Source organism: Pongo pygmaeus, chromosome 23 (assembly GCF_028885625.2).
Source record: "Pongo pygmaeus isolate AG05252 chromosome 23, NHGRI_mPonPyg2-v2.0_pri, whole genome shotgun sequence".
Classification (NCBI taxonomy): domain Eukaryota; kingdom Metazoa; phylum Chordata; class Mammalia; order Primates; family Hominidae; genus Pongo; species Pongo pygmaeus.
The window spans coordinates 48,107,291-48,135,290 of record NC_085931.1 but is presented as its reverse complement, the minus strand read 5'-3'; the positions used below and the strand labels follow the sequence as shown (position 1 = coordinate 48,135,290).

Sequence of the window (28,000 nt, the reverse complement as noted above, 5' to 3'; positions counted from 1 at the left end):
GGGCTGGCTCTGGGCTTTTAGTCTTTGCGGCCCCAGCAGCCGCAGCCGTCTCCTGGGCCAGAGCTGAGCAGGGCCCTGGAGAGATGGCCACGGTCCCAGCACCGGGGAGGACTGGAGAGCGCGCGCTGCCACCACCCCATGTCTCAGCCAGGTGATGTCCCCCTGCCTCCCTCCCGGCCCCTGTGGACCAGCCAGGGGGCTGGGAGTGAAAGTCACAGAGAAGACTTTCAGCTCTGACTCAGTTCCCCCAGCAGTTTCTGCCTGAACTCCCATCCCCCAACTTTATCTTAGAATTCCCCTGGGGAGGGAGCGGGCCCAGGTCTCACGGCTCCTGGCTGGAGGAAAAAGCGGTCCCCAGTCCCAGGTCACCCCTCCTTCCCAACCCATTCAGGGGAGGCTAGGGACTGCTGTGGGATGAGGGGCTTCCCTGGGCCCTGTGTGCTGGGCCCCCAACCCGGAGAGGTGTAGAAGGGGTGGGTGGATAGCCTGGGTGCCCGGAGAGGGTACGGGATATGGGGTGGGACAGGCGGGAGCCACCTCCTGACCTCTGTGGAGTGGGGCCTATATACTGGGGGAGGCACCCCTGTGTCGAGTGCTCATAAGGAGGCTTGTGGAGTAAGTGGGGAGAGAAGGGTCCCCTTGGAGAGCCATCTATGAAGTGAAGTTGCTGCGAGGCCTCTGGGAGCCCCAGGCTGGAGGCAGAGCCCTGGGTTTGAGTCTGGGTTTGTCCCTCCCTTGGCTGCATGACTGGACAGGTCGGAAGCATCTCCAGACATTGGGGATGGGACCCCATCTTTGGGGCTGCCTGGAGCTCATGCTCTCTCCTCTCCTGGGGGCCAAAGCCTCCCACCCTTAACTGTGTTTATAGCACCTCGGGGGAGGGAGGTGGAGTGAGGAGCTGAGCTATCCCTTCCTTCCCCCACAGCCAGGGTCCCGCACCCAGCTGGAGAAGCCCCTGAAGTTAAATAGCAAGAGACAAGCACTGTGTATGGGAGCAGGGGGGTGGCAGGTGGAGGTGGCCAGAGAGGACGAGGGGACATAGGCCCCATTGAGTTCGGAGGTCAGGTTGGATGCACCATGGGCTCCTGAGCTCCTGCTTTACCACCCTGCCCCAGCCACCATGTACCCCTGATGGCAGCAGGGGCCCCAAACTGCACCTGACCAGGTTCAAATCCCAGCTCTATGCCCTTCTTACCTGGGTGAGAGGTTGACCTGTTTCTTAGTCTCCTCATCTGGCGAAAAGGAGGCATACTAGAGCCTCCTCATGGGGCTGTAGGGAGGGCTAAACGCTGAACTACCCCCGAGCGCTCAGGGCAGGCAGCGTAGGCAGAGAGCAGGCACCAGTCCCTGTCCCCAGCAGCATCTCTCTGGAAATCAGACGGCTGGGGTCAGCCGCTCCGGGCTTCAGTTCTGGCATGGATCAAATGGGGCAGCAAGACCCACCTTGCAGGGCTGTGGTGGGGACGCAGGCATCCGTGGGTGTGACCAGTTTCAGAGTCATGAACGACAGAGCATGTGTGGGTATGCCTGAGGACCCAGGAGGGGGTGCTCAAACTCGAGGTCCTGGGCTCCACTTGCTGTCACCCGAGTCTGGGCTTCTCCTAGCCGTGCGACCTTAAGTGGGTTCCTTGGCCTCTCTGAGGCTCAGCTTTCCCGTTGCGGAATGAGGGTGCAGCCTCAGTGACTGCCAGGCGCTCCCTCAGCTCTGTGCCCCTCTGGCACCCCCACACCGTCCTCCCGTGGACTCTGCCCTCTCCGAGCATCGAGTATCGCTGCACCTCTGGGCTCCAGGGGGCGGGAAGCAGACTCCAGATGGCGCTTTCTCCTCCTGCCTGGCTGCCTCTAGGCTGGGCCTGTGGTTTGCCCCTAACCTTCCTTTGACCTTGCACCCCTTTGTCCCCCAGCACCTTCCTCACACACTGGGGCTCTCTGCAGGTCCTGTCCTGGGCATGGGGTCATCCTGAGGCTGGGCCCGAACTGGGGTGACACCCACACGAAACATTGATGGTCCCCTTGCCCCAGGGCCAGGCTGGCATGATTGAGCATGAAGGGGCACAGGGGCTGTGGGAGTCCCCTGGTTGGGCTATGCACTCTTTGGGGTCCCAACCTTGTGCCCTCTGCTATTGGGGGATCCCAAGAAAGAGGTGAGCAGCCCCCACCCTGGGGAGCTCACCCTCCTGTGGAGACGGTGGGCCAGGCAAAGGCGAGCCCATGGTACCCAGAATAAGCCCCTGCCAGTCTGTCTGTGAGCTACTGGGCCCTGACTCCCAGGACAGAGAGGGTGGCAGCCTTACCTCTGGGACCAGTGTTACCTCTGGGACCATTGTTACCTCTGGGACCAGTGTCTGGCAGGGTGGGACAGCATGAGAGAGTGAGCCTGGAGCCCTAGCTCCGCCTCTTACTGTGTATATGACCCTGGGCAAGTTAGGGACTTGGAGCCTTAGTTTCCTCGTCTGTAGAATGGGACAATAAAGCCGTTGGGCAGCTTAGATGAGCTGGCATATGTGAGGCACTTGGCCCCAGGCCTGGCATAGAGTATGTGCTCAGTACGCATAACGAGTATTATTAGACCACCAGTGCATATTTACCGTCGTGTGAGCTGTCGTGGTGGGAAGACGTGTCTGGGGAGTTCCGGGAGGGGAGGATCCCTGCTTGGGTGCTGGGCAGTCTGCCCTGACTCAGATTCCAGAAAGGCCTCTTATCCACTGCATGATCTTAGGCAACGCACTTCACCTCTGTGTGCCTCCGTTTCCTCATTGGAAAATGGGGATAATAAGAGTATCCCCGCCAGAGGCCCTGATTGCTGCATTTAAAGAGTTTTAAATGGAGCCTGGCTTACAATAACCTGTCAGCCAATGGTTTTGGTGTGATTAAGGGGGTGGCAGAGCGGCGTGGAGGTAGGTTCTGATCCCAGCTCTGTGCTGGGCTCCTGATGTGACCTTCAGCAAGTCTTTCACACTTCTGGACCTCAGTGTTCTCAAATGTAGAACAAGGGACTGTGCTTGCTCAGAAAGCCTTTGCAGCTTTGACAATGTGTGGGCCTCTGACTCTCACTCCTGTGACATCTGCCTTAGGAGATGGAACCCATGGCTCTTGGGGCCAGGGCGTGGGTCCCTGCTCCATGCTGGCTCTGATGTAAGCCACGAGACAATCCAGGGCCACCTAAAGAGTTCTGCTTTTCTTTGCTGTACTGAGGCCTCTGACCACACTCATTCATTTCACTACATTTATTGAGCACCGACTGTGTGCCCGGCCCTGTGCTCAGCAATCTCTGTAGTGAGTACGCTGGTGGGCCAGCCCCTGGCCAAAGCCGGCCCTGCTGCTGCCAGCCTAGAGGGAGGAGCAAGGCGCTCAGAAGAGGAAGCCGTCACCCTCCATCACAGAAATCAGGGAAGGCTTCATGGAAAAAGGCATGAGGGCCCATTTGAAATGGGCTTGAAGGGTAGCAGGATCTGTAGGGGACCCAGGGAAAGGATAGACTTGGGAAGGACCTTTGGAGGGTGAGTGTCAGTTTCCTGGTCACCTGGAGCCACTGGCTTGTGCAGGCAGGTAGGTGCAGTGTGTGTGTGCTTTGGCCTGGGTACATGCACCTGCTCCTGTGAGGGCAGAGTCTGGAAGGGTGGGCTGACCTCATCCCGGTCCCAGAAAGCCTCAAAAGTGGGAATTTAGGCTTTGGTTGCAACAGAGCCACTGCAGGTTCCTGGGCAGGGAGGTGGGTGGTTGGAAGTGGGCTTGAGGGAAGGCAGGTGAGAGCCTGCAGATGGGGTGGTGCTGTCGTCTGGGCTGGAATGGCACGAGGCTGGCCTGGTGAGGGTGGGGAAGAGACAACAAGTAGTCATTGGACTGTCCTGCTATCTAAGGAGTGTCCTGACTGGCTAGGTATGAGGGCAAAGGTCCCCTGGAACAGGAAGGGTACAGTTGTCCCAGAACTGAAAGTCAGATAGGAGAAGAGCTGGGGATGAGCTGGGTTTTTGCTGGGTCCAGGAGCACCCCCTGTGAGGGGGTCCTGCAGACCATCGGGAGGGATGTGGAGGCTTGGGGCTGAGCTGGAGAAAGACCCTTGGAAGCTGAGGGCTGGAGCCAGTGAGAGGCTCAGAGAGAGAAGGGAAGGGGAGTGAGAGCTTGAGTTTGGAGCTGCTGGAGAAGGGGGGACGGGGGGAAAAAAGCCCAACGCTCAGGGGCCTTGGAAGCTCTCGAGATGGAAAAGCAGGAGGGAGGGAAGGATGCTCCACCTTCCCCACATCTCTCGACTCACCTGCTCCTCTCCCTTCTCCCCCTGCCCCTCTGACTAGGGCCACCTTCATCTTTCCCTGGAAGCTTCCTCCTCATCTCCCTGCCTCCCCCTTTGCCTGCTCCAAATACCTCTCCTGGAAGCAGTCCCATTATCTTCCCAAAGTGACCATGTGCTCACTTTCTCATTCCCCTCCACATACCCAGCCCCTGCAGAGGGTGGGGGCAGCTACGTTTCTTTCCCATTTCCACTGCGACAGTCGTGGTCTTGCCTCACAGGAGCTTCCACAGTTGGCTAGAGGTTCCCTGAGAAGCAAGGCTTTGTCTCAAAAAAAAAAAAAAAACAAAGCACTGGCCAGTGGCCAGTGCATAACAGGCACTCTGGGAAAACTTTTGAGCCTCCCTCTGACAGGGCTGGCTTAGAGATTTCATGTCTCCTTCCTCCCTGGGGTATAATCTGGGTGACCAACCTGGCCCTGCCTCCAGGGAGCTTCCAGGCAGGTAGGGGAGTACGAGCGTGGACAAGGTCCTCCGTAAAGGCTACTGCAGCCCTCTGTGCCTCAGTTTCCCCTGTCCTCTAGGGCTCTTCAGTGTTGAGGTCAGAACTCCTATCTGCTTTTGTGCTTCTCCGAGTTCACGTCCTGATGCCTTCGCACCATTGCCTCAACTCCCTCGAGGGACAGTGAGGAGCAGAGGCAGGGGCTAGCCTCAGAGCCCTCTGGAAGCCCATCTGCCTGCTGACTTTAGCTCTGTCTATATTTATTCCATCACTTGTTTGTTCAAGAATTTTTTTTGGCCAGACGCCTACTATGTACCAGGCACTGTTCTAGGAATTGTGGACCTAGCAATGAGCAAAACACAAAAATACCTGTCCTTAGTGAGCTTACGTGACTCTGTGTGTGTTTGTGAAGAGAGGTAGAGGAAAACATGAATCAGTCAATAAACGACGAATAAATAATGCTGTGATGAAAATGTGTTGGGGGGGGTTGTGAGTAACAAAGGGTGCTTCTTTTATTTTTTTTTTGAGACAGAGTCTTACTCTGTCATCCAGGCTGGAGTGCAGTGGCGCCATCTCAGCTCACTGCAACCTCCGCCTCCAGGTTCAAGCAATTCTCCTGTCTCAGCCTCCTGAATAGCTGGGACTACAGGCGCCCACCACCTTGCCCGGCTAATTTTTGTATTTTTAGTAGAGACGGGGTTTCACCATGTTGGTCAGGCTGGTCTCAAACTCCTGACCTCAGGTGATTTGTCTGCCTCGACCTCCCAAAGTGCTGGGATTACAGGTGTGAGCCACACGCCTGGCCACGACAGGTGCTTCTTTATGTAGTCTAGTCAAAGAAGACCTCTTGAAGGAGGCAGCAGTTGAGCAGAAACTTGAAGGGAGGGTGTGAGCATGTGTGGGGTGGTGGGATTAGCAGGTGCAAAGGCCCTGGGGCTGAACTGAGCTGGCACCAAGGAGTGCAGACCATGCACACTGAGGGGGCGGACCCAGCCTGCCTCTAGGGGCAGCGAGGCCTGGGATGTGTATTTACGTGTGCTCTCTCTTTCTCCTCTCCCACCAGGGCTTCCTTCCTCGGCTCCACCCTGTGGATGTAATGGCGGCCTCTGCTCTGTCCTGGCGTCTGCCCCTCCTCATCCTCCTCCTGCCCCTGGCTACCCCTTGGGCATCTGCAGCGGTGAATGGTAAGGACCCTGACATCTGGACAGCTGTGCTTTCCCTATGGAGAGATGGCTAAGGCCCTGCTAAAGCCTCTTCCCAGAAGGGGATGGGGCCAGAGACCAGGTGTCCACCTCCTGCCTCACCCTCTGTCCTGGACCCATGCCCTGGCACGCATGCACGAATGCACACACACACACACACACACACACACGCCTCTCCAAGCCACAGGCATGTGCTACTTTCTGTCCCTGCCTTGCCTTAGTTTGCCTGTGGGAACTTGCAGGCTCTGGGGCTCCATTTCCTCCTCTCTGAAGTAGGTCCATGAATCCCTTCTCCGCTCACCAGAGTTACCCACCTCCTTCTCTGGCAGGCGTGGGTGCCAGGTGCAAGGGCAGTGGGCATGTCTTGGGGGGGCCATGGGCACCTGCAGTCAGCACTCACACCTCGTCTTGCCCAGCAGGCACTTCCCAGTTCACATGCTTCTACAACTCGAGAGCCAACATCTCCTGTGTCTGGAGCCAAGATGGGGCTCTGCAGGACACTTCCTGCCAAGTCCATGCCTGGCCGGACAGACGGTGAGTCCACTGGCCACACTGCAGAATCTTAGGGTGGTGAGATCTCATATTCTAGATCCTATGCATTGGACTCCAAGGAGTCAGCATTTACAGAATCTTGGACTAATGGGACCCACAGACTCTTCGAATCACAGGAGTTGGGGCCCAGACCTGGAATCAAGGGATCGTTTAAGAGAATTTGGGAGTCAGCTATTTAGACTTCTAGAACCTGGGTGGAGTCCAGGCTGCAGTGGAGGGGCTGGGGCTGAACTGGACAGGGTAGTTTGGGGACACTGAGCTGCAAGCCTGCTATGCCAAGGCTGGACTCCACTCTAGAGGCAACCAGAGAGGAAGTGGGGAGAAAGGGGGTCCTCAAGCTTTTTGCGTAATCTTGGATTTTGAGAGACCCTGTAGGCAGCTGTGGGGACAGGGAACCTGGGAGTGGTTGGGGTGCATGGGGGCTGGGAGAGAGATGTCACTGTGATGTAAACATCAGGCGGCCAGTGAGTGAGGGACTGACCCCAGGTAGGCTTGATGGGGTCAGGGAGAAGAGGAAGACCGCAGAGAGGTGGCTGGGCCCAGGTGGATTCCATAGGGTGTGGGGTGGGGGAAAATGGGGAGGGAGGTAGAGGGGCAAGGCAGGTTCGGGCCCTGGCTTCTGGGTGGGTGGTGATTCCACAGGGCTCTGAAGGCCTAATTAGGGATCTGTCTTCATCCTAAGCCTCATGGAGCTTTGGAGGGCTCTAGGTGGGGAGGACTGCCTGTCTTGAAGTGGTTTGTGTTTCTAGATCACTCCAGCTGCTGTGGGACCAGGCTGGGATGAGGGGGCAGGACAAGGTGCCCATGAGGGAGGAATGCCATGGAGCCAGTGGGAGAGGCAGTGCCCCTCACGGAGGTTGGCACAGGGGCCCCAGCCTGGCCTTGCTGCCTAGTACCATCCTGGCAGCAGAGAGATCTGAGAAGGGTCCCTTGGGCCAGCTGTGTGGGTCTTTCCTGTTCTTCTAAAGAGGGTCTTTTGCCATGAAAGGCGGTGGAACCAAACCTGTGAGCTGCTCCCCGTGAGTCAAGCATCCTGGGCCTGCAACCTGATCCTCGGAGCCCCAGATGTGAGTAGCCCGCCCAGGGAGAGAAGGCAGGGAGAGGGTGGTCTCCCAGCTCCAGGCTGCGATCTCAGGGTGGGCCGGATGCCAGGGGAAGAGCTGAGGCCCAATGGCCGGGGCTGTGGCCGAGCAGGATGCCCAGCGCTGAGCAGGAGGCAGAGAAAAACAGGTGACACCCCAGGGCGTGGACTCAGGCCTGCCCCAGGGCCGACGAACCCTCTGTATGTGAGGCATCTGCTATTCTGCCTCTGCTCCTGCTGTCTCCCCTGCGCTTTGTGGGTCCTGTGACACTTGTGTTCCTTATCAAGTAAGACAGCACTCCAGTAACTGTAATGACCACACCCATCTCTTCCCGGGGTCTTGGCAGTGCAGCGCAGTGTGGGGTGTGAAGGGTGTAGACTCTGGAGCTGGATGCTCCAGCCCTGGCTCACCAGCTGGCTGACATTGGGCAACCCCTGTGTCCCAGTCTCCCCTTCTGCAAAATGGGCATAATAATGGCACCTACCTTGTTAGGTCAAGGCCCAACAAAGGCCTTTTTTTCAGGCCCTCCCCAGCCTGAAGGTGGGACCTCACCAGGGACCCGCCTCCTTCTGCCCAGGCTGCTCAGGCCCAGGGGCACCTGCAGGCCAGTGCCAAGCTGCCCCCTGCACCCCCGTGGCTTCCCACCCCCTGTGCTCATTGGCGCCTAAAGTCCAGAGGGATCTGAGGCAGCTGGGGCCAGTGAGTCAGTGCTGCCTTGAGCGTGCCAGGCTGTGGTAGTGCTTGAGCTTGGCCCCGCCCTGAGATTGGAGTGGGCACTGGAGCAGGGGGAGGCCAGACAGTGGGAGCAGGCACCCCTGAGCTTGTGGGGGCAGCAGAGATGCCTGGGTCCTCGCTTGGGAAGCTGCATTTGCCCCAGGAGAGCTCCTGGCTACCTCAGAAGGGGCAGGGGTCCCGCTTGTCCCTGACTCGTACTGGATCCATGGAGCGTGTAGCCCCGACTGTGCCTCCGGGATCAGATCGGGTGCCAGAAGCAGGGGAGAGAGGCCAAGCAGTGGGAACAGACAGCTCTGAGCCTGCGGAGGCAGGGGGGACCTTCCCAGCCCCTGAGAGTGCAGGGATGCCTGGGTCCACAGCCACAACTTGGGTAGCTGCAGCTGTGCCCAGGAGGGTGGGTCTCCTGCCTGCTCCCTGCTTGCAAAGTCACCTAGAGGCTTGGGTTTGGACCAGGGCCCATGAGAGTGCAGGGACACTTGGCTCTGTGGCCGCAACTTGGGTGGCTGCAGCTGCGCCCAGGAGAGCGGGGCTCTTGCCTGATCCCAGCCCCCAAGAGCACCAGGAGGCCTGGGTCCACAGCCAAGACTTAGGCAGCTGCAGCCCTGCCTGGGAGGGCAGGGCTCCTACCTGCTCTGTGGAGCAGGAGACCCCAGCTACGCCTCCCTGCTGCAGCCAGAGTTTTAGCAGCGGCCACTCCAGGTGGGCAGCCGCTGCCTTCACCTACAGCCCCATGGGTAAACATCAGCACTGTTCCCTTCTTACCAATGAGGACACTGAGGCTCAAAGAAGTATGGTCCCTGCCGAAGGTCACACAGCCAGGAAGTACAAAGCTGGGATTGAACCCAGGCCTGTGGGCTCCCAGTTCGGGCTTCTCACCGTTGCGTTAGGCTGCCTCTTGCAAGGCATATGGCCATGTCCATATGAGTGTACATCAAATTATTGTCTGTCAAAGCCTCCTGAGCAGCAGTGGGCTCCAAGGACACCCAGACCACATCTTCCAACCATCGTCAGGTTATATGTCTTCTTGAGGGACAGGAGAGTGTGAAGATGGAGTCACACAGTGTAGCTGATAAAATCACAGCCTCTGGAACTGGATGCTGTGCCCGTGCAGGGAGCCCTGTAGGTGGCCTGGTTTCTGATCCTGGCTCCACCATTTCTTAGCCGTGTGACCTCAGGCAAGTCCCTAAGGCTCTCTGTGCTTCAATCTCCTCAGCTAGAGAATGGAAATAGTGACAGTGCTTGTGCCCAAGGGTGCTGAGAGAATTAAATGAGACAATATATGTAAAGTGCTCTCAAGAGTGCCTGGCACAGCGTGAGTGATCACGCGAATGTATGATTGTCAATATTTTTATAACAATAATAGTAATAATTATAATAATAATGAGATTACTATCATCTGGGAAAATCTAGCCCCCATAGCCGCTATAAGAAGGCTAGGACAGGGTCTATGGGGTGGAGAGGAACTGGCCAGTTTGGGGAATTCCAATGATCAGGTTTAAGGTTTGCTCATAGTGGGTCTTATGCAGATCAGAGGGACTGTGCCCAAGGTCCTGGCCCTGAAATCAGCATCCTGGACCCCAGATCCTAAGAGGCCTGCACTAGAGCTTCCTCCCGCTGGGCTGCCAGGCTGCAGGGTTGGCACCTGCACAGTGGAAAGATGCCTTAAGCTGCTCACTCGGCAGCCCTCTGTCAGGCATGACAAGCCAGGACTCGGAGATGCAGTCACCCTGTAGGGGGACACAGAGGGCCTGGGTTTAAACCTGGGCTCCCCTGCTGCTGGTCCCTTGACCAGCCCAAGCCTCAGCCTTCCCACCCATACCATGGGATGGATGCTGTGTGCATTGAGGGGCTAAGGCATCTGAGCAGTGACTGCTCATAGGAAAATGCTCAATACCTGGCCATTTTCTTCCAGAAAATTCAAGGCATGGGGATGGGGAAAGATAGGGGAGCGGAGGGCCTTTCACACTAAAAAATGTTAAACAGGTGTAGTTCCAGAACTGTACCTTTGTGGGGGCTTACCAGCTTGCATGACTCCTGTGACAGGGAGCTCACTCACTCTCAAGGTAGCTCACTTCATTTTAGATCAGGCATTGGTAAACTACCTTGATCCATGGGCCATATCCAGCCCACTGCCTGTGTTTGTAAATAAAGTTTTATTGGAACATGGCCCTGGTATTCATTTACATGTTGCCTATGTGTGCTTCACACTACAGTGGCGGAGTTGAGTCATCGTGACAGAGACCACGTAGCCTGTAAAGCCAAAAATAGTTACTATGTGACCTTTTACAGAAAACGTTTGCTGCCCCTGCCTTGGGTGGCGGGGCATGTGGAGAGGCTGCCGTCCTTCCCGAGTCATCTCGGTGGCCTCCCCCTTCCCCTGCCCCCAGCTGCTAGAAGTTTCACCCCTGTCCTTCCCTTGCAGTCTCAGAAACTGACCGCAGTGGACATCGTCACCCTGAGGGTGATGTGCCGTGAAGGGGTGCGATGGAGGATGATGGCTATCCAGGACTTCAAACCCTTTGAGAACCGTGAGTGAGGAAGCCAGGGTGGGGCTGGGGCAGGGCTGGGCACCTCCTTCCTCCCACCTCCTCTGGGATCCTCCCTGCTCCATCCTCTCTCCCCCGCAGCTTCCACACCCACATCTGACCACCTTACCGCCTGCTGTTCTCGGGATGACGTCCTGGCTCCTTACTCTGGCATTCAAGGCTGCTCAGGATCCAGCCCTGGGCCTCCTCCCTGGCACTCCTCCTCTTGAGGCCTATATTTCTGCTACAGCCAAAGGCCAGCTCTCCAAACCCACCTTGCCTATCCATGCCTCTGAGCCCCCGCACATGCCGACCCCACTGCCTGGAAGGCTCTTTACACCTGGAAAATTCCCACTCATGTTTCGAGGCTTAGTTGAGAGTCACTTCCTCCAGGAGGCCTTCCTAGACTCCCCTAGCCCTTCGTACCTCCTCTTTCTGGGAATGTATGTCCTGGGTTGTCACTGCCTGATTGTAGGTCTGTCTCTTTCACTGGGCTGTGAGCACCCCGAAGGCAGAGTCTCTGCCACCCCTGTGTCTCCTTGCCACGCACCCAGCACTAGGTCTCATCAGGACAGTGGTCTGGGAAGGTTTGTTGAATGCCTGAGCGACTGCCTGCTGACCTTGGGGGCCATCTCCAGGGAAGCAGTGGGGTAGAAAGTGAGAGTCAGGCCTGAACTGGATGTGATCTGACTGGCAGACCATCAAAACTTTCCGAGCCTGAGTTTTGGGGAGAATCGGAGTCACCTACCTACCAGGCTTGTAAGGCATCTTTGAACTGAGACACAGAAACTGCTTACCATGTAGTCAGCACTCAGCATCTGCTTATCACTTATGTGGTTCTATAGAGTCTTAGAAGTATAGAAACTGAGATTCATTTAACTTCAGAATCACACAGTGTTATAATCATCACACTTAAAATAAGTGAGATGATCCATGGAAAGCTCTCAGGTCAATTCTAAGTGCAGAGAAAAGCTGCCGTGAGTCATTCATCCAGCAGCTACTGAATCAAGTGCCAGGTAATCTTCCAGGCACCAAGGACACAGCAGACAACCAAGTCCCTGCCCTCAAGGAGCTCACAGTCTGCTGGGGGAGACAGAAAATGAGTAAAGAAACCAAACCATATATTTCGTAGGCCAGGTGATGATAAGCACTGGGAATAAAAGTGAAACAGGCAAGGGGGATGCAGAGTGGTGAGTGGTCAGGAAAGGCTTCTCTGAGGAGGTGATCATTGAGAGAGGCCTGGAGGCAGCGAGGGAGCGGGTCCTGGGGCTTTGGGTCGGGGGGTATGGGAGGTGGTAGCATGTGCCAGGAGGCAGGAGTGGCAGGTACAAAGTGGGAGGTGGAGGTCGTGGCTGACTGCTCTCCCGTACCCCCTCTTGTCTCCAGTTCGCCTGATGGCCCCCATCTCCCTCCGAGTTGTCCACGTGGAGACCCACAGATGCAACATAAGCTGGGAAATCTCCCAAGCCTCCCACTACTTTGAAAGACACCTGGAGTTCGAGGCCCGGACGCTGTCCCCAGGCCACACCTGGGAGGTGAGAATGTGGCCCAGTCCCCACCTGCCCTGGTTCCTCATTCCTGTCCTGGTCCACGTCCTGTCCCTTTTTCATTGTGTCGAGGTCCCATCAGCCCCAGGTGGATGGTGGGTGGCTGAGTCCACTCCTGTGCTCTTTCTGCACTGCCTGGGGCTGCCTCCCCGACTTCCACGTCCTTATCTAGCCCCCTTAATCCTGGGGATCTGGCTGGCAGCAGGTTCCAGGCTGACACCAGGGAAAGATTCAGAAAGCCAGGAGACAGGCAGCTGCCCAGCCCCATGGGCTTTCAGAGGCCAGGGAAGCCACCCCTCCATGTGTCAAAGCCCATCTGCTCCACATCCATGTGGGCCTGTTGCTTATTCATTCACTTACACTCATTTCTTTATTGACTCAACTGCTCACTCAACAAATATTTGCTGAGCACCTACTATGCACTGGATGATGGGGAGAGAGTGGAAGGTAAACTCAGCAAACTTCCACTCTCAGGAATCTCAGACTGGGGCAGGGCAGGCAGGCAGTCAGTCAGCAGATGTAGCGACAGGGTCTGGGATAGTGAGGCACCCGGATAGTGATAAGTTCCATCAAGAAAACCCAACGGGGCAAGGTATTTGACAGTGACTGGCACAGGCTACTTCAGACTCAGGTGACCAGGGAAGGCCCCTTGGACACCTGGGCGTCCAGAAGGAGCTGACCTGCAAGGATCTGGGGAGAAGTTTTGCAAAATTAGAAAGACCTGCCACGGCAAAGGCAGGATGCTGCTATGTGTCTGGGGAGCGGGAGGAGGCAAAAAGAGTGACCCAAGGTGGGAGAGGTGTGCGGAGACGTCCCACTTTCTGGTCCTGTGGAGACTAGACTGCAGCGGGGCATGGGTGGGAACCAGAGACCAGCTGCAGGCTTGGGAGAGGGTGGCAGCTCAGGCCTGGGGTGAGTGCAGCGGGGAGAGAGGGGGATGGTTCTGGAACGGCTGTGGAGGTGGAACCAGGTTTTGGAGGTGGAACCAGCTGATTAGCTGATGACTTGGGCTTTAGGGGATGACCCTGGCGTTTGGGGCCCCAGCAACTGGGTAGTGAGGGAGCTGTGGGTGGCAAGGAAGAGGGGGTGCAGCTGGCGGGGGTTGAGGAGGGTGCTGTGGTGCTCAGCCTCCTGGCCCTGCCATGGGAGGTGACGTGGGCGCTGACAGTCCTGTCTCTGACCCAGGAGGCCCCCCTGCTGACTCTCAAGCAGAAGCAGGAATGGATCTGCCTGGAGACACTCACCCCAGACACCCAGTATGAGTTTCAGGTACGGGTCAAGCCTCTGCAAGGCGAGTTCACGACCTGGAGCCCCTGGAGCCAGCCCCTGGCCTTCAGGACAAAGCCTGCAGGTACTGGTGGGCAGCAAGGGTGGGAGGAGGCTCAGGCAGGAGGGGGCGGCTGAGGGAGGAGCTGCTCCATTCTCTCCCTGCCTCGGGTGAGGGTACAGCGGTCAGCTCCATTCCTCACTTGCTGTAACCCTGCAGGGGGCTCGCTTTTCAGACAGGAATAGGGGTTCAGTGAGGGGACGGGGCTTGCCATGGGCCTTGTGAGTTGGGGAGGGGTAGAAAGGCTGTTTTCACTTTTCTCCACCCTGAAATCTCCAACTCCTGGTTTCTGCTGGGGCTGGGGGTGGCTGCTTTCACCTCTCCGCCTGATCTGTGAAATGGGTACAGTGACCGTGAGGCAGAGCTGCTGTGAGGAAGGCGTGTGATGTCCCGGCAGCCTGGCCCTCAGCAGGTCTGCTGGGCGGCTGTCCCTCATCGCATCACATTTTGAGTTCAAGCCCAAGCAAAACCTGAGGTCCTCTAAGTGGTACTTAGAGGCAGGTAGAGAGAGGGGTGCAGCCAGCTGGAGCCCAGTCTGCTGTGGGGGCGGTGGGGGGCTGTAGGCTCACCAGGTGGGCCCATGGGATCTGTCTGGAGCTGGAGGAGCTCTTAGAATGCCACCGTGTCATTTCTTTTTAGCATCAAATCTGGCTTCCCAGAGAGGATAGGCTCAGCAGAACCCTGTCCTCAGCCCCCCAGACGCAGGCCTGCCTGGCAGGGCCCTGGTTGGGGGTGTTGGGGTGACCGACCCAGGGTGAGTGAGGGCACTTCTCTAACCCCTCTCCTTGCTGTTTCTCCCACCCCTGGGCAGGCCTTGGGAAGGACACCATTCCGTGGCTTGGCCACCTCCTCGTGGGCCTCAGCGGGGCTTTTGGCTTCATCATCTTAGTGTACTTGTTGATCAATTGCGGGAACACCGGGCCGTGGTAAGAAGGTTCTCCTCCCCTTCCTTCATGCTCCCACCCGTCCAACGTGCACACACATGCACACACACATACATGCACACACATGCACACACATACATGCACACACATACATGCACACACGCACACACATGCACACACGTACATGCACACACACGCACACACACGCACACACGTACATGCACACACGTGCACACACGTACATGCACACACATACATGCACACACGCACACACATGCACACACAGGCATGCACACACACATGCACACACGTACATGCACACACGTGCACACACGTACATGCACACACGCACACACATGCACACACGTACATGCACACACATGCACACACAGGCATGCACACACACATGCACACACGTACATGCACACACGTGCACACACGTGCACGCACGTACATGCACACACGTGCACACACATGCACACACGCGCACATGCACATGCACACACATGCACACACAATACATGCAGACATGCACACAATACATGCACACACAAACACACATGCACATACATACATGCACACACATGCACACACAATACATGCACACACGCAACACACACATGCACACACACATGCACACACATGCACACACACACACATGCGCACACATGCACACACGTACATGCACATGCACACACATGCACACACGCACACACACACACACAAACACTTACATGCACACATGCCACCTTGCCAGGTCAGATTCTGGACCGAACTCCCTGCTCTGATACACCCGTGCTTCCTCTACCCTCCAGAGAGTCCTCCCTGTCCCAAACCTGGCCTTTCCCTGTGTCCCATCCCTACAGGGGGAACCTGTGGAACCAACCCGAGGGGAAGGTGGGAGGTGCAGCCCTCCAGGGAGAGCCCCAGGGGCCCTGTCCAGAACACTGCCCTCAGGACTGGGGATGCCTGTGTGCACACGTCAGCTGTCTCTGTGTCTGGGTCCCCGCTGGTCCATCTAGGTCTGACTGTCATTCGCTTATTCCCGTATTCACTGAGTACCAGCTGCATGCCAGGTACAGCTCAAAGAGCTGGGAACACAGGGGCAGGCCGCATGCATGCACCCCAGCTCCAGGCAGCTCACGGCCCAGTGGGGGAAGGCAGACAATCATGCAGGTGTGTAATGACACACCGGGATCAGGATGGCGGAGGAGGATGTCGATGTATTGCCATTCCTTAGGATCCATGGGGAACCAGTTCCAGGACCCCCCCTACCCCCCACAGATACCAAAACTGGTGGATACTCAAGTCTCTGATTTTTATTTTATTTTATTTATTTATTTTTTGTGAGACAGAGTCTCACTCTGTCACTTAGGCTGGAGTGCAGTGGCGCGATCTCGGCTCACTGCAACCTCCACCTCCAGGGTTCAAGAGATTCTCCTGCGTCATCCTCCCGAGTAGCTGGGACTACAGGCATACACCACCATGCTCTGCTAATTTTTTGTATTTTTAGTACAGACAGGGTTTCACCATGTTGGCCAGGCTGGTCTCAAACTCCTGACCTCAGGTGATCCACTCGCCTTGGCCTCCCAAAATGCTAAGATTACAGGTGTGAGCCCCCACGCCCAGCCTCAAGTCCCTGATTTAACACAGCAGAGTATTTGCGTGTAACCTACACACATCCTCCCAGAGACTTTAGGTCATCTCTAGATTACTTATAATACCTAATACAATGTAAATGCTATGTAAATGGTTGTTATGCTGTATTTAAAAAATTTTATTATTTTTTATTGTTGTATTGCTATGAGGGTTTTTTTTTCCTGAATATTTTTGATCAAAGATTGGCTGAATCCGTGAGTGCAGAACCCACGGATACTGAGTGCTGACTGTATCAGGAGCAGACAACAGGGAGGGGAACCTTGGCTGGGGTGTGGTCAGGGCTGGTTTCCCTGAGGAAGGGATGATTCTGTTGAAATCTGTAGCAGGAGCCCATGGAGGGTGTGGAGGGGATGGGAAAATGTCCCAGGCAGAGGAAACAGCATGTGCAAAGGCCCTGGGCAAGAAGGAGGGAAGAACCTTCCAGGAACAGAGTGCAGGGGTGCTGGTGTGGGCTGGAGACAGAAGTGGGTGGGGCAGGAGGCTGAACTTGAGCCTGGGCATGTGGCGGCTGTGACGTTTCCTGGGGCCTCAGGCTGTGGTGACGACTTGGGCTGTGTGCCGAGCAGCCATGGAGGGTTTCCCCAGGAGTGGGACAGGATCCACTTTGTCCTCTGTAGCCCTGGCTGCTGTGTGGGGCGTGGCCTGGTGGAGGGCAAAGCGGCAAGGAGGTGACACTTCTGACTAGGGGATGTGGCCCCCTGATGAGAGCCCTGCTTCTTCCAAGAGTTTTGCAAAGCATGCCTAGGTGTGTCACCTCACTTGACTTTCCGCAGCACTGGGAAGGCAGTGAGTCAGGGGCTACCATTGCCTTTTAACTGATGCCAGGACTGGCCAGAGAAGTCAGCTGACTTGCCCAAGGTCACATAGCCAGTTAGTAGTGAGTGCCGCTCTCCTGACCCTCGTCCTGGAGCAGTGGTTCTCGGCAGTGTTCGGAGCCCCGTTTCCTCTTTCCTCCCAAGAAGACAGGCATTCCTCCACCCACCTGTCCCCTCCGCCCACAGCTCCCTGCCGGCCTTCAGGGAAACCATGTCCCTGTAGAGGGAGAGGTCCTCTCCCAGGCATGGGTTCAGTGGCCTCCAGACTGCCCTCTTCCTTGTTCTTGCGCCCCTTCAGTCCTTTCTCCACCATGTCATTCTCCTGTTTAATGCTCTTCAGAGGCCGCTCACTGCACTGTAATACACCCTGGCCCTTGAGGGCCTCCACCAGCCGTGTGGAACCTTTGGGCAAATCAAAAATGGTGCCTCTTTCTTCAGGGCGATGTACACAGGTTCCAGGCACTTAGCTCAGCAAGCAGAACGTGGGCTGGAATTCAGCCTCACTCACCACCGCCTTTCCCACTCCCTACCCAAGCCTAATGCCCTTGGGCAGTGTACAACCTGAACCAGCATCCATGGCAGCCCTGACAAGAAAGCCTGTTTCCTCTCTCCCTCCTCCTGGTTCATTCCACTTTTTCTAGCCATCTCCATCCCTGACAACTCTGGCTTGTGTGTTCACCCCCATTGACCCCCACCTCCCCGTCTTGTGTAGCACTCTGCTGTCTCCACAGAATGAATGGTGATGTTGCAACATGCTTTGTGTCTATCTCTCCATCAGAATATCAGCTCCTTGAGAGCAGAGACCTCCTTTGTTGGCCATTTTTGTCTTCCCAGTGCCCAACACAGCATCCTCCCACAGTGAGCACTTAGTATCGGCGGAATAAATACATAAGTAAATGTGGTGTGGCTCCATGCCTGGCATCCAGAGCTGTGGCGCTGATGGCATAATGCCATGGCCCTTCCCTTTATCACCCTCCTCCTTCTCTCCTGTCCTCTGTCCAGGCTGAAGAAGGTCCTGAAGTGTCACACCCCAGACCCCTCAAAGTTCTTTTCCCAGCTGAGCTCAGAGCATGGAGGAGACGTCCAGGTAGGAGGCCGGGGCGGGGAGACAGGTGGGCAGGCGTGTGAGTGGGATGAGGGGGTAGCAGGTTAGTAGCTAATTTTGTGTTTTGTGAGAGGAGACAAAATGCTGAAGTGAGCAGCCTCCAGGGTGGGCATGGTCTCTTCTCCAGCTCTGGCACTTTCCATCTGAGCCAGACTGCCTGGGTTCTAATCCCAGCTCCACCACTTTCTGGCTGTGTGACCTTGGGCCTATAGAGCCTCCCTGGGCCTCAGTTTCCCCACCTGTTAGATGAGGAGAAAAACAGTGTTACTATGTGTCCTGCCCTGAGAACATTGCCTGGCACGCAGTTAGTGTTCAAAAGAACCCTATCAGGCTGGGTGCAGTGGCTTATGCCTGTAATTCTAGCACTTTGGGAGGCTGCGGCAGGTAGATCACGAGGTCAGGAGTTCGAGACCAGCCTGACCAACATGGTGAAACCCTGTCTCTACTAAAAATACAAAAATTAGCCGGGCGTGGTGGTACGCACCTGTAATCCCAGCTACTCAGGAGGCTGAGGCAGGAGAATCGCTTGAACCCAGGAGGCGGAGGTTACAGTGAGCCGAGATGGCACCACTGCACTCCAGCCTGGGTGACAGAGTGAGACTCCACCTCAAAAAAAAAAAAAAGTACCCTATCTGGTATTACTGTTGCCGGTGTGCTGAATGAACAGGACCTGCCAGCACAAGCTCTCTCCACCCTACTGTGCAGACATGCTCTGTGCTTCTGTCCCTGCCCAAAATTCCTGATCAGGCTCCATAACTCAGCATGGATACTAACAAGTCTTCCCATCACTTTGAGTCACAAAACAACAATTCATTTTTAAAGTGCTGGCCCACAGAGCAGTAACGCTCTAAACTCCATCTCAAATTCCGTCATCTCCTCTTCCCCAGCCCATGCCCCCTTCAGGCAGGAAGCTTCAAGAATGAAGGGGTGACATGGGGGGTACTTTTTACCACCCTAGCCCCGCTCTAGGCTCCCAAGATTGGGGGGTGGGGATGAAGTAGGGGCAGAGGGAGGTCAAGAGGAGTGGCGGGGGAGGAAAGCCATGCCGGACCAGAGCTGTCATGACCTGGCTTTGGAGTTCTCTGTCAGGGCTGATCAAGGACCCCTTCTGGAATTCCTTGGAAAACTCCCAAGATGAGAATATCTTAGTTACAGTGCTTTTTTTTTTTTGAGACGGAGTCTTGCTCTGTCACCCAGGCTAGGATGCAATGGTGTGACCTCAGCTCACTGCAAACTCCGTCTCCTGGGTTCAACAGATTCTCCTGCCTCAGCCTCCTGAGTAGCTGGGACTGCAGGCACACACCACCACACTTGGCTAATTCTTGTACTTTTAATAGAGACGGGTTTTTGCCATGTTGGCCAGGCTGGTCTTGAACTCCTGATCTCAGGTGATCTGCCCGCCTCGGCCTCCCAAAGTGCTGGGATTACAGGCATGAGCCACCGTGCCTGGCCATTAGTTACAGTACTCTTAATGTGCAGGACTGTATTTCCTTAAAATTCTTCCCTCAGCCTTGAGGGCAGCAAGATTCCCATCTATAAAGGTATTCAAGCAAGCCATGGCTGCCTATGTGTCAGAAGCATAGAGATTCCCCCATTGAACTGGTTGGAGGCTGCGCTAGATTAGCTGCATGCTTAGATACCTTCCAGCTTCAAGTCCTGATTCTATGAACCTAGAACATTGTGAGGTGGGAGCTGCAAACCATTCCAGCTTCCCATGAGGGCATTCTTGGGTCTAGTGTATGGAGCGGGGTCCCGAGGAAGAAGGCATGATGTGGCTGGGGGTTGGGGCTGGCACAGCGGGCCCCACCTTTTCTGCATCTGGGTGAGAGACCTACCCCTCCACCCCAGGACCCACAGGGGCCACAAGGCCCACCCCCACTTCCCAGGGGATGCTGGAATGTGTGTGCGAGTGTGGGAGTGTGTGTGAGGGGCATGAACGTCTCCTGAAGCCCCTTTCAGGGCGTTGTGGGCAGAGGCTCAGGCCCAGGAAGTAGCTGGCCACAGGCAGTGGGCCCCTGGCTCACCGGCACTGGCCACAGGCCTGGCGGCTCCCTCTCTGGCTGCACACTTAGGGCTGCTGTCTGGCCCCGCCCTTGCCCTGGGTATCATGAATCTCACCTGACCAGTGCTTTTTCCTCTCTGCCCAGCCAGCGACCCCTCTTTGCCATCCTCCGTTTATCCTTTCTGCCTCTCTCAGCCTTTTCTTTTGTGACATAACTCCTGGTTGCGGAAAGGGGGCGGATTTAATTGAGTGGTGTGTGCACGTGTGTGCATGTGTGCATGCATGTAAGCGTGTGTGTGTGTGTCTGGAGCAGCTGGCTCAGCCTCAGGGACTCCCCCTGGAGAGGAGAACTGGGCATTCATTGCTGGTTCATTATTCATCTGAAATAGATCCATGAGACCCGCCAGCCCCGTGCTGGGCACAGAAGCCTGGGGAGCCCATTTGGCCTGGCCCCTGTGCTTAGGGGGCCACAGTCCAGCTGCTGAGGGTTCCCGGGACAGAGGGTTGTCAGGGCTCCCAAACTCACCTACCCGAGGCCCCTGCCACACCACCAGGAGGGCCTGCTGTCCCCCACTCTGCTGTGCAGTCTGTGTCTTACCCCATTTCGGGTGTTTACATCTCCATTTGCTTACCTGATGTCCCCCTGATGACCTGATGGGTGACAGCGAGGAAGTCAGGAGAGACGTGGCTAACTGTTGTGGAAACTGAGGCCCAGAGAGGTGCAGGGGCCCACCCAGGGTCACACAGTTAGTGAGTGCCAGGGCCAGGGCTAGAACACGGGTCTTCCCACTCCTTGCCAGGGCTCTCTGGAATCCCGAGCAACTGAGAAGTGCTCTGATGGGCACTTTCCTCTCTCTGGGGATGGGAGGCGGAGGGGGTGGGGGTAGGGACTGCAGGGAACTGGGGGAGGGGTGAATCAGGAAACCATCAGCTCCCCCAAGAGACGTTCCCACCACAGTGTAAGCGGAGACCCTGGGTCCCAGCTCTGCCGCCTGCCGGTCTGTGATCGGGGCCAGGGCATGTCCCGTCTCTGGGCATCTGTAAGGTGAACAGTCTGTGCTCTCAGCGCCCTTCTGCTTTGGCATGGGTGGATCGATTCACACACTTGTGCTAGTGCCCACTGGACAGTCTGAGGATTCTCTCTTTTTCTGGGTCCCCAGCATCTAGAACAGTGCCAGGCTCACAGCAGGTGTCCAATAAACAGTCACTCCTGAGCAAGCAAACATTCCTGGGCACTACTGGGAGCCAGGCAGGCCTGTGCTGGGCTGTGGGTTAGGCAGTCTCCCTGGGCTGGTGGCCCAGAGGGCTCCCCAAGCCAGTGGGTGGGTTGGGGGAATGTGGGGCTATAGTCAGGGAGGGCTTCCTGGAGGGGGCAGCCCTGGGCCAACTGCTTCAGGAGAAGGAGGAGTTAGGAGCTGTTGAGAGTCCAGAGGAAGGGGTGGAGGGTGAAGGAAGCCCCCATTCACCCACCCCTGGCCTTTCTCCCGCCAGAAGTGGCTCTCTTCGCCCTTCCCCTCATCGTCCTTCAGCCCTGGTGGCTTGGCACCTGAGATCTCGCCACTAGAAGTGCTGGAGAGGGACAAGGCGACGCAGCTGCTCCTGAAGCAGGACAAGGTGCCTGAGCCCACATCCTTAAGCAGCAACCACTCGCTGACCAGCTGCTTCACCAACCAGGGTTACTTCTTCTTCCACCTCCCGGATGCCTTGGAGATAGAGGCCTGCCAGGTGTACTTTACTTACGACCCCTATGCAGAGGAAGACCCTGATGAGGGTGGGGCCGGGGCACCCACAGGGTCTTCCCCCCAACCCCTGCAGCCTCTGTCAGGGGAGGACGACGCCTACTGCACCTTCCCCTCCAGGGATGACCTGCTGCTCTTCTCCCCCAGTCTCCTCGGTGGCCCCAGCCCCCCAAGCACTGCCCCTGGGGGCAGCGGGGCTGGTGAAGAAAGGCTGCGCCCTTCCCTGCAAGAAAGAGTCCCCAGAGACTGGGACCCCCAGCCCCTGGGGCCTCCCACCCCAGGAGTCCCAGACCTGGTGGATTTTCAGCCACCCGCTGAGCTGGTGCTTCGAGAGGCTGGGGAGGAGGTCCCTGACGCTGGCCCCAGGGAGGGGGTCAGTTTCCCCTGGTCCAGGCCTCCTGGGCAGGGGGAATTCAGGGCCCTTAATGCTCGCCTGCCCCTGAACACTGATGCCTACTTGTCTCTCCAAGAACTCCAGGGTCAGGACCCAACTCACTTGGTGTAGACAGATGGCCAGGAGTGGGAGGCAGGCAGCTGCCTGCTCTGTGCCGAGCCTGAGGAGGACCCTGTTGAGGGTCCTCAGTCCACTGCTGAGGACACTCAGTGTCCAGTTGCAGCTGGACTTCTCCACCCAGATGGCCCCCACCCAGTCCTGCACACTTGGCCAATCCATTTCCAAACCTCCATTGCTGATCCCTGGTCCTGCTGCCCGAGCCAGGAACTGTGTGTGTTGCAGGGGGGCAGTAACTCCCCAACTCCCTCGTTAATCACAGAGTCCCACGAGTTTAGGCTCTGAAGCATCGCTCCTCTCCAACCCTGCAGCTATTCACCAATATCAGTCCTCGCAGCTCTCCAGGGCTCCTTGCCCTGACCTCTTCCCTGGGTTTTCTGCCCCAGCCTCCTCCTCCCCTCCCCTCCCCCTCCACAGGGCAGCCTGAGCGTGCTTTCCAAAACCCAAATATGGCCATGCTCCTCCTCGGTTCAAAACCTTGCACGGGTCCTACTGCCCTCAGCCCCACTTCTCAGCCTGGTACTTGCACCTCCGGTGTCGTGTGGGGACAGCCCCTTCTGCAATCCTCCCTACCATCCTCCTGAGCCACTCAGAGCTCCCTCACACCCCCTCTGTTGCACGTGCTATTCCCTGGGGCTGCTGTGCCCTGCCCCTCTCATCTAGGTGACAAACTTCCCTGACTCTTCAAGTGCCGGTTTTGCTTCTCCTGGAGGGAAGCACTGCCTCCCTTAATCTGCCAGAAACTTCTAGCGTCAGTGCTGGAGGGAGAAGCTGTCAGGGACCCAGGGCGCCTGGAGAAAGAGGCCCTGTTACTATTCCCTTGGGATCTCTGAGGTCTCAGAGTGCTTGGCTGCTGCATCCTTAATGCTGGGGCCCAAGTAAGGGCACAGATCCCCCCACAAAGTGGATGCCTGCTGCATCTTCCCACAGTGGCTTCACAGACCCACAAGACAAGCTGATGGGGAGTAAACCCTGGAGTCCGAGGCCCAGGCAGCAGCCCCGCCTAGTGGTGGGCTCTGATGCTGCCAGGCCTGGGACCTCCCACTCCCACCTCCACTGGAGGGGTCTCCTCTGCAGCTCAGGGGCTGGCACACTGGCCTCCAGAAGGGCAGCTCCACAGGGCAGGGCCTCATTATCTTTTCACTGCCCCAGACACAGTGCCCAACACCCCGTCGTATATCCTGGATGAACGAATTAATTACCTGGCACCACCTCGTCTGGGCTTCCTGTGCCTGACATTCACACAGAGAGTCAGAGTCCTGTGCCCATTAGGTCTGGCATGCCTCCTCCTGCAAGGGGCTCATCCCCCCACCCCGACCCCTCCACTTATCTTTCCTCTGCCCCAGGCAGATCACATTGCAATGGCTCAAACAACCTTCCACCCCAGCAGGACAGTGACCCCAGTCCCAGCTAACTCTGACCTGGCAGCCTTCAAGCACCTGCACTTATAGGCCCTGCTCACAGCTGATTGGGCACCTGACCACACGCCCCCACAGGCTGACCAGCAGCCTATGAGGGGGCTTGGCACCAAGCTCTGTCCAATCAGGTAGGCCGGGCCTGAACTAGCCAATCAGATCATCTTTGTCTTCGGCGTTTGAACTCAGGGAGGGAGGCCCTTGGGAGCAGGTGCTTGTGGACAAGGCTCCCTGGAAAAGGTAGACAAGCATTGAGCCACTAAGCAGAGGACCTTGGGTTCCCAATACAAAGATACCTACTGCCGAGAGGGCTGCTGACCGTTTGGTCAGGATTCCCGTTGCCTTTATATCCAAAATAAACTCCCCTTTTTTGAGGTTGTCTGAGTCTTGGGTCTATGCCTTGAAAAGAGCTGAATTATTGGACAGTCTCACCTCCTGCCATAGGGTCCTGAATGTTTCAGACCACAAGGGGCTCCACACCTTTGCTGTGTGTTCTGGGGCAACTTACTAAACCTCTCTGCAAGTCAGTTTCCTTATCCCCCCAAATGGAAATTGTATTTGCCTTCTCCACTTTGGGAGGCTCCCACTTCTTGGGAGGGTTACATTTTTTAAGTCTTAATCATTTGTGATATATGTATCTATACATCCGTATCTTTTAATGATCCGTGTGTACCATCTTTGTGATTATTATCTTAATATTTTAAGTCAGTTCATTTTTGTTGAAATACATTTATTTAAAGAAAAAATCTTTGTTACTCTGTAAATGAAAAAACCCATTTTCGCTATAAATAAAAGGTAACTGTACAAAATAAGTACAATGCAACAAAATAGTGTTGATATTCATTGCCTGCGGTAAACCTGCTGTCTCTTAAAGGGGAAATGAGAAGCTGCTGGGAAGCTGTCGAAGACATCCCAGGGCCAAATGCAAACTTCCTCCTTGAGAGAAAGGAAAAGGATTGTAAAGGGAATATCTTTTTCACTAATAGGAGTCAGGACTGTCTGTCTTATTCTGTGTCCAGGTATCAGCTCATGGCCATATCCCACAAGTCTATGCCTGGGGAAATATTGCACTTGATGACGAATCTCTCTCTCTCTCCCCCTCCCTCCAGATAGGTAGATAGATGATAGTTAGATAGTGTCCTGCTAAAAGTTGGACCAGACCAGGGATGGCAATTCCTGGCATTCATAAAGCCACACTCATAGCAGACATTGCTAATCAATTGCACCCATGCACGGCAGACATTTCTAATTGACCACAGCTCTCCTCCTGCAGAGCCTGGGTACAGCTTCAGATTCTGCGATGCTGTGCTATAGGCAGCCCCCAGTTGGTCACAGCTGATGGCTGATGACATCTCTGGACCACATAATTCCTCAGGTTCCTAACGCAAAAGGAGCTCTTATGTTTCCCACCTCCGATTTCCCAGGCAGGGAAAACTGAAGCTGAGAGGATGGAGACTGGAAAGCTGAGAGGGACCCGTGAGAGGCAAGCCCAGGGAGCCCAGCTGTCCCCACCATGTCTGTTGAGAGACTTGAGCTGGCAGGGAGCAGAGTCAGGGCCACCTTATACCGGGTGCAGATGAAGGGATGGGCCAGCGGTCACTGTGTGTCATGCCCAGTGTGGATCCGAGTGTGGATCTTGGGAGAGGAGACAAAGAGGAAGCAGCTGGCGGCAGGGCTGGTGGTCAGATTGCAGGAGGGGCCTGGGTCAGATTCAGGAGACAGGAGCGGCGCCAGCTGGGGACCGGGCAGCCGCTGGGGCCCTGGAGAACCATTAGGTACAGAGCGGGAAACAGGAGGCAGCCAGGGCAGATCTTGGGGGTAAGAGAAAAAGGAGGAGAGGCGGGGGGGGGGGGGCCTTCCAGCCTCTCATGTTTCCTCTTTGTTGAACTAGGTTTGTTCCTTTGCTTCCCCCATTCCCCCACCTCCCATCTCTCATTTGAAGCAACTTCCGGTGCCTGCATTTCCCAAGTAAATTATGGTGGAAACTGTAGGCCCAGGTCTAGGATGAAGCACCCACCGCTGTCTTCCTCATTACTGGCAGCTGAAAAAACAGACCAAAGAGGACAGTAAGAAGGGGCAAGAGAACCAATACTTCCACTCTACACATTGTGCCAGCATGGCCTGGGCGTCATCTCTCATCATCTGGAAACAACCTTGAGAAGCAGGTGCTTTATTCCCCATTTTGCTGATTAGGAAACAGGCCCAGGGAGGTGGAGCAACGCAGCTGATGGTTGGTAGCATCAGGATTCAAACTCAGGTACATCTGACTCCAGAGCTTTTGGCCCTTAGCATATAGAAGGCTACATAGGAGATAATTATACTAATGGGAAAATACCTAGTAAAATTTCATTCTAAGCTTCTTGGCAGTCAACTTCGGGGGGAAAATAAGATGCCAAGATCCATTAGTGTGATTGTGGGAGAACAAGCAAAGCCCTTTGATAGTTTGGCAGGTAGATGGGGCTGAACGGTGGCCAGGAGAGGAGGCTGAGGGCGATGCTGGTTGGTCAGGCCGAGGTGGTCTTACCTCCTCCTCCTCCTCTGTAACTGAGTCCCTCCTGCTGCCTCCACCCTCCAAGCTGGTCCAGTGTCTCTCTGGGCCAGCATTTCACTGGCTTCTCCCACCCCCGCCCTGGTGACCTCCGTGCCACAGACCTGACACCATCACCTCTCACTCGTATCTTTGCTCAGCCTCCTCCTCGGTCTGCCTGTCCCCACAGCCGCCTGCCCCTCTGACCCTTCCACCTCTGAGCCCTGCCAGGCTGATCTGGCTAAGGGTCATATCTGGCCACACCACATCCTTGCTAAACCTCCAGTGACTCACTGTCATTTTCAGGATAATGGCTGAGGTCCTTAATGTGATTGTCCATGACCTGGGGGACTTTGGGGAGGTCCCATCTGCTCTTATGCCTCAGTTGCCCCATCTGTGAATTGGGCAGGCAGATTGGATGATTTCTAAGTGCTCTCCTAGCCCTGACATTCTATGGTTCCAGGTGCCACATGGAATATGGCTTGAGGCCTGGACTACATGTATTTTACATCAAGATTCGAGCTGGGGTTGGGGGGTGGGGATGAGAGTAGGGATTGCAACGGACTCATTTGCTTGGCAACTGCTGATCCCTGTGTTTGAAGTAGCCCTGCCCTGCCACCCAAGCTATCTACCCTCAGATTCCTATGCATCCCTCAGAACCCCACTCAAGCATCTCTGCTTCTGGCAGGCCCTCTGATTTGCCCCCAAGTAGAGTAGATTACTTCCTCCTACTGTCCGCCTCCTGAGCTACCTCTATTATAACCAACTCTTGTGCTGTGGGTCAGACCCTGGGCTAGATTCTGGGGATCTAAGGGTGATACTTATAGCTTTGGAAGAACATCAGGTAGAGCCCCGTTAGCTCAAGCCTTTAGTCAGAAAAGCCAGGCACAAGAAAACTCTGAAAGGACCTTCTAATTGGGGAAGGAGGGTGGAATGTTGGGTGGCACTTTAGCAAGGGGGCTCAACTGGAACTCAGCTAGTTTTGGATATAGTTGATTGAGGATGGTGCTTGGAAGAGAGAGGAATTGTTCTTGCAGATTAGCAGCCACTATTTCACCATTTGGGCTTTATCAACAGGCAGTGGGTGAGGGACAGCTTTAGGGTCAAGGATCTGTGAGAGCCACTGTGGAATGTTCTCGGTCCTTCAAAGTCTTCGAGAACTGCATGTATTGAGCGCTTAGATGCGTCAGACTCTGTTCTAAGCACACTGATCCTTCCACTCGCTGGAAGCATCCTTAACTCACTGGATCCTTAAACAAATGCCATGAGGGAGGTACTATTCTTAGCCCATTTTATAGCTGAGCCTATGGCTCAGAGTGGCCAAGTGACTTGCCCATGATCACACAGCTAGAATGCAGTGGAGCAAGGAGTTGAATCCAGGCAATATTTAGCACCCACATGGCACAGCTCCTTACCGCTTCTAAAGTGTGTGCACCCCTGGTATCCCATACAATCACACAGTGACCTAGCAAGACGGGAATGACAGAGGTTCTCTTCCTCAGTAGAGGCCTGGAGGCCCTGAGGGGATGGTGGTGCCATGTCCCGGGCCACACAGTGCGTTTGGTAGTGGGGGAAGGAGTGTTGATTAAATTTGAGCTCACCACCAGCACCTGTGACAGGCCTGGGACATCCCCTAGGCTGACT

General features: G+C 55.9%; 1 protein-coding gene across 2 annotated transcripts; it reads left to right on the top strand.

The window, feature by feature from the left end:
* Nucleotides 1-3: 3 nt before the first annotated feature.
* On the top strand, nt 4-24,657 carry IL2RB (interleukin 2 receptor subunit beta). 2 transcript variants are annotated; one of them, XM_054469427.2, is made up of 10 exons: nt 4-151; nt 5,793-5,913; nt 6,351-6,465; nt 7,472-7,550; nt 10,723-10,828; nt 12,212-12,360; nt 13,558-13,723; nt 14,511-14,625; nt 18,060-18,144; nt 21,656-24,657. In XM_054469427.2, the coding sequence occupies exons 2-10, from the start codon at nt 5,826-5,828 to the stop codon at nt 22,406-22,408; spliced, it is 1,656 nt and encodes a 551-aa protein (XP_054325402.1). In that variant the 5' UTR covers nt 4-151; nt 5,793-5,825; the 3' UTR covers nt 22,409-24,657. The 2 variants fall into 2 exon arrangements, with proteins under 2 accessions (XP_054325402.1, XP_054325403.1); XM_054469428.2 differs by lacking the exons at nt 4-151; nt 5,793-5,913; nt 6,351-6,465; nt 7,472-7,550 and adding an exon at nt 10,928-11,081 and having other exon boundaries at nt 10,742-10,828; nt 21,656-24,647.
* Nucleotides 24,658-28,000: the final 3,343 nt, after the last annotated feature.